Source organism: Saimiri boliviensis, chromosome 14 (assembly GCF_048565385.1).
Source record: "Saimiri boliviensis isolate mSaiBol1 chromosome 14, mSaiBol1.pri, whole genome shotgun sequence".
NCBI lineage: Eukaryota > Metazoa > Chordata > Mammalia > Primates > Cebidae > Saimiri > Saimiri boliviensis.
In genome coordinates, this window is record NC_133462.1 from 83,927,096 (window position 1) to 83,947,195 (window position 20,100).

At 39.0% G+C, this 20,100-nt stretch overlaps 1 protein-coding gene across 6 annotated transcripts in view; it reads right to left on the bottom strand.

Annotated features, from left to right (window-relative positions):
• Nucleotides 1-516: 516 nt before the first annotated feature.
• Nucleotides 517-20,100, bottom strand: part of LYST (lysosomal trafficking regulator) — a 207,405-nt gene continuing 187,821 nt past the window's right edge. For 5 of the 6 annotated variants that reach the window (XM_074385348.1, XM_074385344.1, XM_074385345.1 and 2 more), the window contains 5 exons: nt 12,125-12,264; nt 11,739-11,836; nt 4,273-4,429; nt 3,474-3,545; nt 1,879-2,584 (listed from right to left, as the gene is read on the bottom strand). In XM_074385348.1, coding sequence (XP_074241449.1) covers nt 2,446-2,584; nt 3,474-3,545; nt 4,273-4,429; nt 11,739-11,836; nt 12,125-12,264 — 606 coding nt within the window. In that variant the 3' untranslated portion in view covers nt 1,879-2,445. Of the gene's footprint in view, nt 2,585-3,473; nt 3,546-4,272; nt 4,430-11,738; nt 11,837-12,124; nt 12,265-20,100 lie in introns of all 6 variants that reach the window. The other variant, XM_039464278.2, reaches the window with a different exon arrangement.

The window sequence follows — 20,100 nt, forward strand, 5'->3', positions numbered from 1 at the left end:
AGTTTTTCAAGAGGCTTTCTAGATCACCTCAATCTAAATGAAGTCTTTCCCCTTACATTCTTTCAGAGAACCCTACCTACATTCTACCTCCCTAACAGCATGGTTTATAACTGCACACATTGTGTGTTAGTTACGGTGGTTTCTCCACGGGCTTGTAACCTCCAGAAGTGCAGGGACCACTGTGCTTTGTGCAGCTCAGTATCCTTGGCACTTGGTACAGCGCCTGGCACCGGGCAAGGGCTCAATACAGGTCTGCTGTGGGGTCAGGGGTGGGCAGATGGTCTTTTCTTTAAAATGAGTGGTTTGATCTTGGAATTGATATCCATACCATTTAAGGGTAGTAAAGGTTGAACATAAAATTTTAGTACAAAAACCACAATAAGAAATGAGTTATCTTTTTCTAGTGGTATAAATGCATAGTGGAGCTAAAGACAGAACCTATGTGGGTTATTAAAAAAGCCATCAATTTGAGATCTGGTTATAATATTTAAATAGCTTAAAGAAGAGGTGTTTAAATCTATTTTTATGAAATTTATTTCCAAATTGAAGTGGCAGTGTATATAAAGGTAACAGAGCTTGTGATAATTTACAGAAATATTTGCTGCAACATGCACATTATGAAGTATTTCAAACATATACATATTAGGTTTCATGCTGAATAAATAATCCCCCCAAATTAATTTTTATGTTTACATAAAAATAGAATATTGCACTCTTAAGACCAGTTATTTTGCATATTTTCTCTTTAGATAAATGATGAAATTCGGTTTTTAAAAAAAGACTGAGTAGCAACCCTATTCTAATAGGGGACTAATTTAAAGTTCTCAGTCGAAAAAGGAAAGCTAGACAATAGCTGCAATTTTTTGTTAACGAAGCAAATCACTTCAACGTGAATAGGAGCAATGTCATCTCTGCACCTGCTGGGAGCTCAGGATGAACGACCCTGAGCGCACTGTGATCTAAACGCTGCCCAAGTGTCCCGACATGTGTATGCAGTTTCAGGTTAAAAGCATACAGGGCCACTTGCTTTCTCTCAACCTATCTTGACAGCAGAGACTTTGGAATTACGTTTTATATGGTTTTTAAGTAGAATGTTTTAGAAAGTCTGGAAGTTACAAAAGTAGTACTGTAAACACCATATGAATTAAATTTCCATAACAAATGCACAAGTTATTCTTAGGCAGGGATACATATTTTTATCCCATGGTAGCATATTACGGAGCTTCTCTGACGGTGTTTTCAAAGCCAATAAAGCAGCACCCCAAGTAAAAATATACAGACAGCCGTCATATGGGCGAGACAGACGGTTCCAAGATGTTTAGGAATTCTGTCTCTATGGTATGTAAGTTTGCTGTGTAGTACACTCGATTTTATTATTGTTCCTAGAATTCTCAGAGGGTATAAGTTAGTAGAAACAGAATAAAAACGGTTTCCTAAAAGAATTATTCCACCTCCTGTTTAAAACAAAGTAAGCTGTCTCCTTTTCTTTTATAATTCTGTTTTGGGGAAGAAGATTCTTCCTGCAGATTAGATTAGTGCCTTATTTAGGCTGTATTCTTAATACCCATGCAAACTTCTTGCTTACTGGAGGCTTTCTATTGCAAACTGGTACATATTCAATGCTCTGTAAATAGCAGACTTTAAAAGACTTACCATTGTGTTTAAACCTTAGTGACTCCACTAAGGATATTCAATATCCAGTGTTACAAATTTTAAGTAAAATTTTTATGAAGAAACAGAATGTGTCTGAAATCCAAGACACCTGTATTCTTGTTTGTGGCTGTCAAAAAAAAAAAAAAAAAAAAAAATTCTGGTTCTCTTTTGAGCTAAGAAGGCAACTGGCATAAACTGCCTAACTTTGAGATTCATTAGAAGTTTATTTTTAGCATTCAGATATTCTGTAAAATATTTGGTACAGAAGCACCTACTGAATAATTTGCTTCTCAAAGAAAGCAATTATCAAGTCCTAAAAATTATCTCTTTCTCTTTCTTCTTTTGGAATATGTGTGTGTGGTGGGAGAAGTATTATATGGCAGAAAACTTTTAACATATAATTTTAGTGTGCTTCATAGAAACAATTAGCTAACCAATTTAAGTTCTACTGGTCCTTTTGGAATAACAGGAAAAGGGGAGATCTTAATATTTTCTTTGGAATACCTTGGTGGGAAAAAATTTAAGAATATCATGTTAATGTACCATGCAAGGCTTAAAACTTGTTGGCTAGTGTGTACTGACACCATCTTCCACATTATCACTAAAATGGAACATAACTTTCCTCTTGGGATTTTGTGTCTTTAGAATTTTGTGCAGATGAATCGACTTTATCACTATTTGGATGGTTTGTTCAGTCATCCATTTCTTCAGGTTCAACCTCCTAAAACTGGTGAAATCAACAGGTCTAGTTTGAAGTTAAAGTGCTTTGGAGAATGTGAAGTTCATTCCCATTCACCCGGCCGCATAGCTGCTAAGGAAGGAATAAAACATTGGCTGTTTCAAGCGCTGCTGGTCCTTCCGACACCAGGCTATCACCGTCCCGTCACTGTTTGCTGTGTACAAATGGTGGCCATCACAAGAAAATGTAAGGCTGTAAAAAAAAAAAAATAAACACCCTGTTTGTACATTATATTTCTTAAAACTGTACTCGCATATTGGTCATCATACTGAGGTCAGTATAAAGATGTTATCTTCAGTGGCACAGAGAGACAAACAAAATGACTGCTTACAACTCACTGGTTTTGATTGTAATTCTAATATAGTCCCTCTGCTGACAAGTTTGAGATGCTCGTATTAATGAGGGGATACAGAATAAAATCAGGATCAAAAAGTTCAGTACATTCTATTCTTTGCATATGTTCTTCTGCCTCCTTGTTTACGTTTTAATACCTAAACAACAAATATTTGGGTGTACAAAACTTAAAAAATGTAACAGAACTATACTTTCTCCTTATAAAGATAAGTATTTTATGGATATATATTATTTCCCTGAAAGAGAAAAGTGTAACATTAATAATCAATTTAGTTTCCTTAAACTTTAAATTTAGTACACTGAAAATACATTTAATTTAATAAAGTAGACTTTGAATCACTTTACTTCTAATTAGTTAAAGAATTTGTTAACTAAGCAAAGAGTAACTGATTTTCAATCTTGCCAAGCACCCCTGCAGCTATCAATCACCATTGCGGTCTTGTCAAATATGAAAGGAAACAATACAGTCTCTGATTCCAGAGGCATGCTACAGGCGTGTCTTTCCATTAGACTTTGAGTCACTGACTCAGATTTTCAGCTCCATGAAGACAAGGAGTGTGGTCTCTCTTGCTGCTGGGTCATGAACAACCTGCTGTGTGTTATAAATGATTGACTTTTCATGATTACTTGAATCACACATTTTTTCAAGTCTTTGTGCTTAAATACCTCTCTGTGAAAAATACAATCACAAATTACATTCTGAAGCATAAAAGGGAGAAGACTTTACCTTATGATAGGCTTATTTGATTTGGGAAATGTAATTTCTCTCACAGGCTTCAAGTCCCACGTGCTCCATAACCTAGAGGGGAAAAAAATCATCTAATTATGCAAACTAAAATTACTCTCCCTAAAAAGCCCTACATATTTATTTATTTGTTAAAAATCATTTGGAAGGAAATGTAACAAAAAACAGTAGTTCCCTCTAGGAAGTTTGCAGGGGGTAGACGTGGGAATAAGGGAACATTTAATTTTGTATATATATGTATTTTTTTTTTTTTTAAAGACGGAGTTTCGCTCTTGTTACCCAGGCTGGAGTGCAATGGTGCGATCTTGGCTGACCGCAACCTCTGCCTCCTGGGTTCAGGCAATTCTCCTGCCTCAGCCTCCCGAGTAGCTGGGATTACAAGCACGTGCCACCATGCCCAGCTCATTTTTTGTATTTTTAGTAGAGACGGGGTTTCACCATGTTGACCAGGATGGTCTCCATCTCTCGACCTCATGATCCACCCGCCTCAGCCTCCCAAAGTGCTGGGATTACAGGTGTGAGCCACCGCGCCTGGCCCTAATTTTGTATACTTTCATACTGTTAATCTTTTACAGTGAACATAAAACTTCAAAACTGTACTAAAGCTATCTTTATTATTTAGAAATAAAACAGGAATAATCAAATAACCTATATCCCAAGGTGTGTTTAAATCTCTAAATACTGAATATTAATGTGCCTAGATATTAAAAAATTAATTTCTGAAACTCCTTTGTCCTTATGAATGAAATAAAAAAAAAAAGAGAATCCAAATTCCTCTTACCTTACAATTCCATTTTCCAATCCCCCAGCAATCACATTGATAGATACTCCCTCAGGCTGGTTGGAGAAAGCCACAGAACAAATAATCTCCCTGCAATGGACATGTCCAACGAGATCCCCGTTCACCGTCCAGAGTCTGAGGTCACTGCCTCCGCCAGCTAAAAACCCAAATCATCCTGCAGGTTACCCAAAATGTGGCTGTCTCAGAGCCTACCACATTTGGCCCCAGAAGGGCAACCCTGAAGGCCAAGCTCATTTGTTTACTGATGAAGTTCGTAGACAACCCATGACTGAAGACTGTATAAATGAAATTACAACACAAAGTTTTCTTTTTCTTTTTTTTTTTTTTTTTGAGACAAGAGTCTAACTCTGTCACCCAGGCTGGAGTGCAGTGGTGTGATCTCGGCTCACTGTAACCTCTGCCTCCTAGGTTCAGGAGATTCTTCTGCCTCAGCCTACTGAGTAGCTGGGACTACAGGTACACACTCCAACACCTGGCTAATTTTTAAATTTTTAGTAGAGATGGGGTTTTGCCATGTTGGCCAGGCTGGTCTTGAACTCCTTATCTTGTGATCAGCCTGCCTCAGTCTCCCAAAGTGCTGGGATTGCAGGCATGAGCCACTGCGCCGGGCCAAGTTGCATAGATCTTTATGTATTAATTGAGAGACAATGACCAGTGAAAAAATAAAAAGCAGCAATCTATGAGGCAGAGTAACAAGGTAAATTAATCATCTTTGTGTATTTGTAATATTTCAGCATAAGAACTATCAAATATGAATTATGACTGAAAATACTTGGAAAGCTAAACAGTCTCTAAAAAGTGAAGGAAATATTCTGTGAAACCATCTACAAGAGGTGACTTGGCCAGGCATGGTGGCTCATGCCTGTAATCCTAGTACTTTGGGAGACCAAGGTGGGTGGATCACCTGAAGTCAGGAGTTCAAGACCAGCCTAGCCAACATGGTGAAACCCGGTCTCTACTAAAAATACAAAAAAAATTAGCCAGATGTGGTGGTGGGCACCTGTAGTCCCCGCTACTTGGGAGGCTGAGGCAGGAGAATCACTTGAACCCAGAAGATGGAGGTTGCAGTGAACTCAGATAATGCCACTGTACTCCAGCCTGGGTGACAGAGCCAAGACTGCCTCAAAAAAAAAAAAAAAAAAAAAAAAGTGACTTATATGACTTTTGAAGAGGAAAAAAAAAAGTTATAGAGTTATAGTAAAAATTACCTGAGTTTAAACATAACTCTTTTTTTTTTTTTTTGAGATGGAGTTTTGCTCTTGTTACCCAGGCTGGAGTGCAATGGTGCGATCTTGGCTCACTGCAACCTCCGCCTCCTGGGTTCAGGCAATTCTCCTGCCTCAGCCTCCTAAGTAGCTCGGATTACAGGCATGTGCCACCATGCCCAGCTGATTTCTTGTATTTTTAGTAGAGACGGGGTTTCACCATATTGACCAGGATGGTCTCGATCTCTTGACCTCGTGATCCACCCGCCTCGGCCTCCCAGAGTGCTGGGATTACAGGCTTGAGCCACCGCGCCCGGCCCTAAACATAACTTTTAAAAGAAGAAAACATACTCTTCAGAACATCTAAGATTAACTCTTATAAAGCAATACCTTATTAAACTAATTTTTTCTTTTCAAAGATTACAAAATAACCAAAAGTTTTCTTTTAGTTTTCTGGGGCTGGGGGAAACATAATTGCCTGTGATGCTTTATAAACAGGGTAGTTTGGGGCCTGATGATGATGTGTCCAGCCTTCTCTGGGGAAATATTCTCATGCTGATTAAGAGGTTAAGGAGGCATGGTAAAGTTCTATGGCATAGTCTCACTGCATTTAATTTTATCTTTTCATTAACATATAAGCAGAGGCTTTACTTCTCTCTTTTATTAAGACAATGAAAATATTTCATATTTTATAGCAAAGAAACATATTAACAATGCTGCTTTATTTAAAAATATGCTGAAGACCATCAAACACCACAGACCAAAGTGCCCAGTGTGTTACAGCTTTATTCACAATAGCCAAGAAGAGGAAACAACCTAAATGCCTATCAACAGATGAATGTATAAACAAAATGTAGTATGTACACGTACACGTACACACACACACACACACACACAGACACAGAGAGAGAGAGAGAGAGAGAGAGAGAGAGAGAGATTTTGTTTAGCTGTAAAAAGGAATGAAGCATGCGATAACGTGGATGAACCCTGAAAACATCATGCTAAGTGAAATAAACCAGACACAAAAAGACAGGTACTGCATGATTCCACTTACATAAAATATCTACAATAGGCAAATTCACAGAGACAGAAAGTAGAATAGGGGTTACCAGGGGCTGTGAGGTGAGGCAGGAGGAATGGGGAGCTACTGCTTAATGGTTACAGAGTTTGCTTGAGGTGACAGCAGAATTTATGAAATAGTAGTGATGGTTGTACAACATTGCTAATGTAATTAATGTCACTGAATTGAATACTTAAAAATGGTTGGAATGGCAAATTTTATATTAAATAGACATTGAGACACACACACATACACACAGACACACACACACACACAGACACACACACACACACAGACACACACACACACACACACACACACACAAATGCTCAATGTTCTACTAAGACTTGCCATTGTAGGACATTGATTATGATATATCTAAATTTAGCATCAAGATGCAGGAGACTCAGTATGCTAAAGAAATAGAATTAAAGATGATAATATTTTCCGTGAGTAGGCTACATTTCAACCTTTCTTTTGAATTAAATGTTGACTAAAATATTTTTTAAAAAGATAATTAGATGAGTACTAGTAAGGCTAGAAGGCTCATTAAAGTCACTGGAGACATAACCGTAAAAGATATTGACGTAGGGATCTGTCACTGGAACCCATAGCTACCGTATGGCTTAATCCTTTAAAATAATAAATCTAAATGTGGGCCTGGACTCTGAAGTATGGTGTGGAACTTAGTAGCCAAATAATTTTCCTAGTAGCTCACTCAGTATCTTGGGCTACCACAAAACCAAATAACTACTCATCTGCCTACTACTGTACATATCAAAATTTGAGACTGTTACCCAATACCAGATTGCTTGCATGTATAATTTAACACATCAACTAAAAGTCAGAAACTTAGGCATTCCTGAAAAGCATCTCTATACACAGTCATGGAAATCAAAATAAATTAAAGAACCACCCCCCTGTGAATCTTAGAATATTTTACTAACTCTGTCTTGCCATTGGCAACAGAGGACCAGGCCATGGATGTCTTACCTAGTTCAAAGGCATCTTTTTTGATCCAATGATAGAATGGTGAACACACGCACATACACACAAACCCCAGAAATCATTGATTACATTTTCACAGTTTAATACATTTCACATCTTGTCACTATAAAACCGTATCCCATCATAAGAACTGAGAAATTATGACCAGGAGGAATGAGGTTGACAATGTAACTTTTGAAAAGATGTTACACATAAAACACAGACATATAATATAGTTGTCCCCAGGCATCTGAGAGGGATTGGTTCCAGGACCCCTGAGGATATCAAAATCCATGGATGCTTAAGTCCCTAATTTAAAATGGTGTAATATTTGCATATAACCTACGTACATCCTCCTGTATTCTTTAAATCATCTTGATTACTTATAATACATAATGCAATATAAGTGCTACATAAATAGTTGTTATACTGTATTGTTTAGGGAATAATAATAAGAAAAAAGTCTGTACATATTCAGTATGCAACCATCCATTTTCCTCCCTTGATATTTTCAATCTGAGGTTGGTTGAATCCATGGATGTGAAACCCACAGATACAAAGGGTTGACTACATATATATACATACATAAACATATATATTTATTTTCAATTTTAAGATTACTTGGATGGTATCCAACAAACAGTCAAAATTTTTGATAGGTTAAATCTGATAACTTTCTTTCTTTCTTGGCCTATAACAAAACAGGAGGATGAACTCTAGTCTAGGTCACTAGATATAAGTTTAACCTCTCTTTAAAAAAGTAATTTGAAAAATTATGTTCTCTATATACCAAGTACTCTTTATGACTTCTTTTATATATGTATCAAGAGACCTTTAAAAAGTTGACAAGGCCTTTTTGCTCAAACTGGAAAAAAGTTTTACCTATTACTCTATTATATTGTATGCTGCCCAGGGACACCTGAATACCCTACTAGTAAGTTGGTAATTGCAGCAAAAATAATTTTGTTTCTCATTCCCATATGACTAGCTGATATAATATCACAGATATAAGTCACTACTGGCAGCAGGAAAGTAATTAACTTTACAAAATTCAACTCCCTCAGGATCAGTCCTAAATTTCAAACATCGGTGAAACAAGGAAGTAGAGAACTCTACATAAATAATCATTATATTATTTCCCCAGCATCTCTCTTGATATGACACACTAAAGGCTAATGTACAAATCAAGGAAGAACCATTAGCAAAATCATCAATCATTTGCATACATTTGTACTATCAAAGTCAACTTTTTAAGATCTTTTCCCTTAGTTTTAACCATTAGAAAATAAAATTGTTTTCATGACATTATTTTATGACTGGGGGCTAAGACTAGCGAAAATTCTTTCATATCTGAAATCTAATCATGACTGAAGATATTACTTCTCTTGAGTACGAGAATAAATGAATGTTTTGTAGAAACAACAATAACAAAACCCTAAGAGGTTTCTGTGGTATAATGAAAAATAAATATTTGGTCTTTGTCCCTGGTTCCTGGGACAGAGCCCCTTGGGCCCTTGGAATTTACTGTCTTTATGCTAATGAGCTGACTCACGGTGGGGAGGGCTACAGAGCTTCAGTCTACCGGCTGGGCACCAGAAGTACCAACTGCATGATTGAGGATTGAAACTTCCAGATATCCCCACACACCCACGCCCACCCCCTGGTGAGGCAGGAGAATAGGGACTGGAGGCAGGGAACCTAAGGCTGTTTCACACTGACTTTCTAGCACTAAATTGAAAGGAAAACCCTAACTTTCCAGCCTAAAGAACAAAAGGACCAGAGGCTACTCCCTCTGCAAAACCCCCATGTTTTCTTCACTGGCAAATGGGAAATTGGCTGTCTGCAACCAATCAGACTGATTGTGGGTTGAGTCTTTGTTTGCAACTTCCTAACTTCACCTTAGTCTCTGATTGGTTGCAAAAAGCAATCAAATGTTTGCACTAGAGTGTGACCTTTGTAACTCCATTTCAGCCTCTGCTTGGTGGCATTAGGTAACCGACCAGACTGATTGTGGGCTACCACTTCATTCACAGGAGGTGAGCAGGAAGTGACCAATGGGAAACCTCCAGGGGGTACTTGGACCCCAGAAGATTCTGTGTCTGGGCCCTTAAGCTGCTGCTCAGGTCTGCTCCCACACTGTGGAGTGTACTTTCATTTTCAATAAATTCCTGCTTTCGTTCTTTTGTTGCTTCATTCTTCTTTGCTTTGCTGGGCGTTCTGTCCAATTCTTTGTCCAAAACACCAAGAACCTGGACAACTTGCAGTCAAGACCCTCTACCAGTGACACTGGGAGGACACAGGGGCTGCAGATTGACCTATGTAACAAAACCTCCATAAAAATCCCTAAACAACAAGGTTAGGAGCACTTCCGGGTTGGTGAACATAACTATGTGCTAGGAAGTGGTGCACTCCAGCTCCACAACCCTGACTCCAGGAGGACAGACACTCCAGCACTCAGGACACTTCCAGACCTGGCCCTGTGCACCCTTCACCTCGTGTTCATTTCTTTTTTTCTTTTTAATGTTTTATTTATTTTATTTTTTTAAAGACGGGGTTTCACCATGTTGGTCAGGCTGGTGGTCTTGAACACCTGACCTTAGGTGATCCGCCCACCTTGGCCTCCAAAGTGCTTGGATTATAGACGTGAGCCACCATGCCCAGCCTGTTCATTTCTATCCTTTATAATAAGAACATAATTTATAATGGGTGTATAAGTTAAGTATAAATAGTGTTTTACCGAGTTCTGTGAGTCATTCTAGCAAATTACTGAACCTGAGGGTGGGGTCATGGCAGCTCCCAAATTTGCAAACTTCTAGTGTCACAATTGAACTGCACTGCTGGACACCCAGTTGGTGTCAGAGAATTGTTGGTGTCTGGAAAAACACCATACATTTTGTGTTAGAAAAAAAGAAACAATGTAAAAAATGCAAGCAAAGGAGAGAGGACTACCCACCACAGGTATGTCCAACACTGAATGGACAGAAAGAAGCAAACAGTTTTTCAAAGGATCCTGTCCATCTTAAGGCTCTTAAAAATAGAAATGCAAACAGAAAATTCAGGAATTTTCCAATTTTCTTTTCTGCTGGATGTATTAGTTCTTAACATGTATATATATTTAAAAAAACAACAAAAAAATAAGACTCTTGATTAGTTGATATATTTTTGTCATGTAATTTTTAAGGCAAATTATACTTCCATTTACTATTCTTTATATTGCACTCTCTCCGAAACTAGAAGACATGTATTCAAGCTGGGCATCTGCTGAGCCTCTTCATTTAGTCAGGAATGTTAACTAAAATTTATGGGAGGCCAATGTTTTGGACTGAGCTCCTGCACTAGGCCCCAACATACCAGATTAAACCAGAATGGTGTAGTCATTTGTGCGAGGTGACACAAAATCAAACTAAACTTGGAAATGGGCCAGTTTTCCAAAAAACAGGAGATTCACAGCAATCAATCATAGGGGATCACTCAAGTTGAGCTGGCATGATAAGGAAGTCCCTTCTGCTTTAATCCTCTAAGGAAAGTAACTGTGAAACGATCAATCTGAGTTTTGTTCCTTGTTTCTGCTTTCTTCAGCTTTTTCTGCCTAGAAAGCCTACTTCCTCTGCTCAGCTTACTGGGATACCTTTCTATTTCATACATGGAATGTTGCCTGATTCATGAATCATTAATAAAAGCCAATTAAAATTTTCAACTCAATTTGTTAAAATTTTTCTTTCACAGGAGGAAGGTGACAAAGTTAATAGTTACAAAGCAGAAGCAAAAAAGGGGAGAAAAGTCAAAACCAAGAAAACTCAAAAAATTATGTAACAATAATTTGCTTAGCTTGACATGTACTCAAATGCAATTTTACATATATGCAGCCCTCTCCCCTCCCAGTATCACTGGTAGAGGGTCTTGACTGCAAGTTGTCCAGGTTCTTGGTGTTTTGAACAAAGAATTGGACAAAATGCCCAGCAAAGCAAAGGAAAATAGTTAAATTATGACAATACTAACCTCTAATAAGCTGAGGCCTAAACTGATGAACTCAGTCACAGACCTTACTGTATTTCAATAGACATACATGCTATCACCAAAGTATTTAGATCTGGCTGGGACCTGAGAGAACAGCTGGACCTAGGAGTAACCACTGGCCAAATGCACTGTTAGAGCACCAGCCAGCCCTGTGTTTACGGTTGGAGCAAGCTCACCTGAATCACACACAGTAGCAATGTCACCTGAGGTTTCACTGGCAGAAACAGCCGTGACAGGGCTTTTATGTCCTGCCAGACTTTGTACATAGCATAACCTGAAAGACAAAAGACATGAATTTGTATATGATCATTAAATATAATTGTATTCTCATATTTTGTAATGCTTTTCTTCAGTCTATGTACCTATACATAAGGCATACATGTTTTCCTATCTAATTGTTTGACTTCAATAAAATATAAAGGTAATCTTACTACCTTTAAGCATGCATTTCATGGTTAAAATTATTATAATGTAAAGATATTATTTTGGTGTATCTATTTCATGTAGTAAAAACGGACATACTAAAAATAGCTGTGTTTGAGTTGGAGACCTCCTTCTGTACCTGTTTAAATCCCATATGATGCACGTTCCGTCTCTGCTCACACTTATCAGTATACTGTACGGTTTGCAAACAAATAAACTGGTTATCTCTTCTGTGTGACCATAGAGATGTATCTGAGTCTCCATTTCTATCTCTGATGGCTGAAATTTAAAAATTAAGTATAAGATAAAAATCACAACAAAAGTATTCTAGTATAGTATCTGAAAAATAAAACCACCAAAGGGACTCAGATGGTCTACTCAAACATATCATTCTTCAATCCTATTCAGAGTAAAACAAAGACAAATTAAACAATTTTTAATTCCTCACAATTTCAACTTATATGCTTTTCATTTTTCTATCTATTCTTATCTATATTCAAATATACATGTGTTTTTATAGTTGTAATACTGCCACATAAAAAATGTCCTATTTTATATGTTACATATTCTTCCAAAAGCATTTTCCAATTTTAATATTGTCTTCAAAATAATTTTTAATAGTGTTATATTCTATAGTTAGTACACCATAATTTACAAATATTCTTCATTGATAAACATTTAAAATTATTGCTATTTTTTCTAAATTGTAGATAATACCATAAATTCTTCATGCATAAAAGGTTTTTAGTAGATTAGAGGACAGACCTTTGGGAAATAAAGTTTTTTAAGAAGAAATGCTTCTGTTAAAAAAAAAAAAGCTTTGTTCCTTTTCTGAATTATTTCTTTGGAATAAATTTCCAAAATTTTACTAGTGGGTCTGTGAATAATAATTTTGTAGTTCTTGACAGTATACTTTAAGAAGGTATCATACAAATTGGTGATGTCACCAGTGGTGATGGGCCCTAATACCACCAATACTCATCAGCAGTTATGGACTGACTTTTTATTTTTTATTATTTACTTATTTATTTTTTTGAGACGGAGTTTCGCTCTCGTTACCCAGGCTGGAGTGCAATGGCACAATCTCGGCTCACCGCAACCTCCGCCTCCTGGGTTCAGGCAATTCTCTTGCCTCAGCCTCCTGAGTAGCTGGGATTACAGGCACGCGCCACCATGCCCAGCTATTTTTTTGTATTTTTAGTAGAGACGGGGTTTCACCATGTTGACCAGGATGGTCTCGATCTCTCGACCTCGTGACCCACCCGCCTCGGCCTCCCAGAGTGCTGGGATTACAGGCTTCAGCCACCGCGCCCGGCCTGGACTGACTTTTTAAATCAAAGCCTGCAAACTGGTGCTCTGAGGTCCACATTGGCTCACGGATACTAGATATCCACATAGGTTTGACTCTTGCTTTATTTGTTAGGTTAACTATTATCATAAAGCATTTCAATATTTCCCCTTCAAAAATACAGACAAGTAGAAAGAATAAGTGTAATAAAGAGCTATATACTGACTACCCAGTTAAATAAATCTTAACATTTTATATTATCAATTTATTTTATCTTAATTTTTTTTGAGACAGAGTTTCACTCTTTTTGCCCAGGCTGAAGTGCAGTGGCACGATCTTGGTTCACTGAAACCTTTGCCTCTTGGGTTCAAGCCATTCTCCTGCCTTAGCCTCCTGAGCAGCTGGAATTACAGGCGTGCGCCACCACGCTCAGCTAATTTTTTGTATTTTTAGTAGAGATGGGGATTCTCTACGTTGGCCAGGCTGGTCTCAAACTCCTGATCTAAAGTGATCCACCCGCCTTGGCCTCCCAAAGTGCTGGGATTACAGGCATGAGTCACTGGGCTCAGCCATCAAATTATTTTTTAAATAAAGCATTAAACATTGTAAATATAATTTGTATACTGTCCTGTAGCCTATTTCTTCTCTCTGTCAGAAGTTATAACCATTCTAAATTTTGTATTTATGTTCCTTTATAACACATAATACATATATGTGTTATATTGTATTTTATGTTTATGAATTTTAAACTTTTTTTTTGAGATGAAGTTCACTTTTTTGTTCAGGCTAGGGTGCAATGGCACGATCTTGGCTCACCGCAACGTTTGCCTTCCAGTTTGAAGTGATTCTCCTGTCTCAGCTTCTGAGTGGGTGTGATTACAGATGCCTCCCACCATGCCTGGCTGATTTTTGTATTTTTAGTACAATGGGGTTTCACCATATTGGCCAGGCTGGTCTTGAACTCTGGACCTCAAGATCTGCCCATCTGGCCTCCCAAAGTGCTGGGATTATAAGCATGAACCATCACACCCAGCCAAACATATGGTATTATTTTTTAGGTATCTTCTGCATCTTGCCTTTTTCTCAAAAACACCATTGTTTTTGAAATACATCTGTGCTGATACGTTAGGTATAGCATATCTATCTTAGCTGCTAAATACTCCAGTTACATATTTTTATATACATAAAAATACATATTTTGCATGTAAAGAATTGAAAGACCAGGCAATACCAGGCTCACACTGTTCCTTGGAACAACTGGCTTGAGCTGTGTAGCAACTGTCTGCTAAGCTAAAGCATGTGACCTTCAACTGAAAACAATCACAGAGAACAGGTCAGCTTCAAACAAGAGCAAGAGTCATAGGCCTGCATCCCTAGGCCCTCCCTTTAGAACCATTCTGGCTCTCCAACTGTGACTCTCCCCATAGCCAGGAGTCTGCAGAGCCATTGGGATATGCCCATAGCCCATGTCAGATCATGCTCCGAGGTATGTAGGACCAAGGAATTCCCTGCTCAGAAGGATCTGAGTCCCTTGCTTTTCTGCTTGGGTTCTGTGGCACTGAGTTTGTGATTCGACCCCACTGTAAATCTGAACATTTTCTGTTTCAAGTGGCGATTAAGATTGTTTTAAAATGATATTTATTTTATTATAACTAAGTTTGAACTTTTTCATAGTCATTTTCTTAACTGTATTTTTTTGTGCCTGGTTTTACGTATTTGTCACTACATTAAAATCTTATTTGTAGGAATTCCTCTATTTGTGGAACAGAATGCCAGTAACTTCCTTGTTTCTGCCAGGTGACACAGACCACCACACCAGTCTGGGGCCACCTTAATGAAAAGTGAAATCTTTGAGGATCCTAGAGAACCTAGGAAATTCCAGCCCAGGATATAACTCCATGCAAGGGTTCTCCTGTGCAACTCATTTTCATTCTGAAGAGTGCAGCCCATGAGGGACCAGCCTTTTGGAGGCGGGCTCTCTTGGCATTCCCCAGATTGCTTAGTTCCTGGGTGCTGTTTTCCATTTCTTCCACGGAGGCTGTCCAAGGACAGTGTCAGTGTTTCAGGATTGACAATGTCCTCAGGGCTAAAGCTCCTTCCTGCTTATTTACCTCTCTGGCTTGGTAGTTTCTTACTAGCTTGTCAGATCTTCAATGCTTCAATTTTTATATATATATATATATATATATATATATATATGTGTGTGTGTGTGTGTGTGTGTGTGTGTATACACACACACAACTAAGACTGAATAAAAATATATTTTATCAGTATATATTTACATTGTATTAAAATATATGCTAATACGTTACATTAAAACATGAATATATTTTATGAAGACACATTTTTGTATATATATCTTATCTAGTCTTAGTTGTTTCAGGGAGGGTTATTCTGAACAAAGAAACAGGAAATCTCTTTTTGGCCACTGGCCATGATCATAGTTTGTTTATTTTTGTTTTTTGAGACAGGGTCTTACTCTGTCACCCAGGCTGCAGTGTAGTGGTGTGATTATAGCTCACTGTAGCCTCAAACTCCTGGGCTTAAGTGATCCTCCCATCTCGGCCTCCTCAATAATAGGACTACAGGTGTGCACTACCATGTCCAACTACTTAAAAAAATTTTTTTGTGGAGATGGGGTCTTGCTATGCTGCCCACGCTGGTCTCAAACTCTTGGCTTCAAGTGTTTTGGACAGTCCTCCTACCTGGGAAGGCCTCCCAAAATGCTGGGATTACAGGCATGAACCACTGTGACTGGCCCGTATTTTTAATAAGGACAAACAAGTGATTTTCTTTTCTTTTTCTTTTTTTCTTTTTTTTTCTTTTTTGAGACAAAGTCTCGCTCTTGTGGCCCAGGCTGGAGTGCAATGGCATGATCTTGGTTCACTGCAACCTCTGCCTCCCAGGTTTAAGCGATTCTCCTGCCTCGCCTTCCCAAATAGCTGGGATTACAGGTACCTGCCACCATGCCTGGCTAATTTTTGTGTTTTTAGTAGGGACCGGGTTTTCCCTGTGTTGGCCAGGCTGGTCTCAAACTCCTGACCTCAGGTGATCTGCCCACCTCAGCCTCCCAAAGTGCTGGGATTACAGGTGTGAGCCACCACACCTGGCCTACAAGTGATTTTCATATTACAGAGTGGAATGTGAATCAATCCATTCATTGATTTATCCAACAAACACTGCCGAGTATCCCCTACTGTGTACCTGTCACTGAACCAGGAGCTGAGGATACAGAGTTCCCTTCCGGGAGCTCCATGGCAGTAAGGAGTGAGAGCTACCAAAGAGGATTTTCACAGAGAACTCTGGAGACCCACTGATGGGTCGCTTCCTCAGACTGGGGACAGGGAGTGAAAGCAGGATTTCCTGGGAGATGCCATATGAGCAGAAGTTTTGAAGAACTGGCAGAAATGACTCAAAGAAAATTCTGTCTGGCTGTCAAAGGTCACTTTGGGCTAAGAAAACAGCATGTGTGAGGGAAAGGAGATATGAGAGAACGTGGCACTGCCAATGTTACTGGGAGCAGGGTAGGTAGGGAGCAGGAAGAAATGGGGTGGTGAGGTAGAGGGGGTGATGAGGCAGAGGGGTCAGAGCATGGAGCCTGGTGTGTGATGCCTAGCAACCTACATTTTAACCCCCAATCAATAAGCGGTCACTGAAGTGTTTGCGGCAGGAAAATGGGATGCAGTCGGCATTTAGGAAGGCCATCATGGAGCCTGCAAGGAGATTCAACTTCCAGGGACATGAGACTGGGGGCCAGGACACCAGTGAGAAGGTCAACGTAGGGACCCAGGCAGGATGCAGAGGGCTGAGCTGAGGCAATGGGCAGAAGGACACCTGGAGGAGACAGGCTTGACTCATTTCTATTTATTCTGCCAAGAATTGCTGTGATTCTTCAATCCAAATAATATTGTTCTTGAATGAAGTAATACTACCTTGTATAAGCTGCATATATATTCTATCACCCTCAAGTTAGAGAACAGATATATAGGTGTTCACTTATATGAAGATAATGTGGCCATGTGGCCATGTTACTCACTTAGTGACAGAATAATTCGAGAGCAACTATTTTAAAATTAGTTATCGTGTTTAGAAGATATTCTCCCCTGACATTTAAATTGCTTTGAGGTAACAATCCCATATACCAAGTCAACTTATCATTACTGAGAATGCATTTTGGAAGACTTTATGTTGGGTGCTTCAAAAGAAGCAGTGCTCAAAGTCAGATATGCTTACTAGCTATGGAAGGTATTTCATAAGATCCCCTTGAAAGTATTTTCAAACAAGGATTTGGCCACATCCTATATGGGACTTAGCTGGGGAGCCCATCTTTTGTCTGTGTTAAAGACAACCAAAAGGAGGACATGAACATTTTAAAAACCATGGCATTCAGTGGGTCAGGAAAGCTGCAGAACAGAAACTAGTGAACATGAGGTGTCTCCTGCTAACCTCACAGGCTCAGGGTCAGAACTGCAACTTGAGAGATGCCAGAATAGTGACACGGTCCTTGGGAAATAGCAACAACAATGTCTACAAATACCCAAATAATCTCCCCTCAAAACAAACCGATAAAACTACACGGCTAAGTTAGACTTTTTGACACTGCTTAATAGTAACTATTAATCTCATGATTTCATTACCTAATATTTATGTAAAAAAAAAACCGACATAAATGAGCTGAAAAATCTGCTTTAAGGCAAATATATAACTGAGAAAAGATAAGCAACATAAGCCTTCACAAGTATGTCATGACCTGAAAACTAAAAAGTATATGTCTTGCAGTATTTAAATTATAATAGTTACGCTCTTGATCTGCTTTCTCAAAGCTATTCTGTGCAAAAATACTCTTATAGTGACAGCTTAACCTTTTTTTTAAACCTGTACTGCACACTGTGTTAGTGCATAAATAAAAATGGAGAAGTAGGGAAAACTAAGAACAAGGCTGCTCAACGTATTGGCAAAAGCAAACGGAAACAAAAAGCAAAAGATAAAGCCAGTTTTTTTTAAAAAGGTGTCTATGTCATGGTACAAAATGATCCAAGTGCACAAGCAGACAACTGCCCCAGCAGCGGGTTTAGAACAGATTTCTAGGAGGAAGAAGGGGAGCTCAGAAGATTAAAGGCAATGGCAGCGTGAATATTACAGATGTTATAAAATTAACATTCATTTTAAGCCTTTGGGAATCAAAAGGTGACAAAAGGAGACATTCAAAAAGTTATGACACTTATATTCTCTGCTTATATCCTTTTAAATTTCAGACAGGTCTTGCTCTGCCACCAGGCTGCAGTGCAGTGGTGTGATCACGGGTTACTGCTGTGATCCTCCCACCTCAGCCTCCCTTGTAGCTGAGACCACAGGCACACACCACCACGCCTGACTAATTTTATTTTTGTTTTTTGGTAGAGACAATCTCAAATTCCTGGGCTCAAGCGATACTCTTGCCTTGGCTCCCAAAGTGCTGGGACCCACAGGTGTGAGCCACTGCACCCTGCTTATATTCTTTAGCATTCTTTTTATCGTGTCATATAAGAAGCCCATCACTGGCCTTGATCTATTTTTCCTGCCCTGCTTTTGTCATTCTTCCTGAACACATTACACTCTAAACTACACAGAAAAGTATTTGCCACCTCCAAAATCCCTATGCTTTTGATTCCAGGATGTTGTGTAAACTATTTCCTCTGCCTGAAATGTTCTTTCCTCTTTCCTTCACTTATAGTAGATTGATTCTTTAGGATCCAGCTAAGTGTAACTTATCAGGCTCTCTGATGTCTGGATGCCCTTCTTCTGTGGTCCTCTAGCGTCAGTGTGAGCCTTTCTTAGAACACGTGCTCCATTATTCTGCCTCCTTAACCTGCCCTTCTCTTCTTTCTGTCTGGATCACTGTGGTGGCCTTCTCGCTGGTGTCCTGGCTCCCAGTCTCATGCCCTTGGAAGTGTTTCTCCCTGCAGGCTCTATAGTGGTCTCCCCCTAAAATTTTGACTGGATCATATAACTCCTACTGAAACTATCTTAATGGCTCCTTAGACTAAGAGATAGAAGAAACAAAATGTGGTCACATTTATACCTCAGGGACCATGCAAAGAAATGTAACAAGAGTTCAAAAGGAAACCTTGGAAAGGAAAGTAAGAACTGGCTGGGTGCAGTGGCTCACACCTATAATCCCAGGACTTTGAGAGGCGAAGGCAGGTGGATCATGTGAGGTCAGGAGTTTGAGACCAGCCTGACCGACATGGCAAAACCCTGTCACTACTGAAAATACAAAAATTAGCCAGGTGTGGTGGTGGGTGTCTGTAATCCCCACTACCCAGGAGGCTGAGGCAGGAAAATTGCTTGAACCCAGAAGGTGGAGGTTGCAGTGAGCTGAGATTGAGCCATTGCCCTCCAGCCTGGGTGACCCAGTGAGACTCCATCTCAAAAGAAAAGAAAAGAAAAGAAAAGAAAAGAAAAGAAAAGAAAAGAAAAGAAAAGAAAAGAAAAGAACAGAACAGAACAGAACAGAACAGAACCTGGGAGTCATCCTATGCTAGAAATACAAGTTTCATCCAGTAAAACAGATTTAATACTTAGAAAATTGTAATGAAAAAAATATACAGTGAAAATTCTAGATCAGAATGATTATTACTGGATGACAAACTAAACTTGCCCCTTATCCTCCACTGCACCACAGGCAGTTGATCCAAGAAACAAAACTAGGCCAGGCATGGTGGCTCATGCCTGTAAACTCAGCACTTTGGGAGGCTAAGATGGGAGATCACTTGAAACCAGGAGTTTGAGATCAGCCTGGTCAACATGGCAAAACCCCATCTCTACTAAAAATACAAAAATTGGCT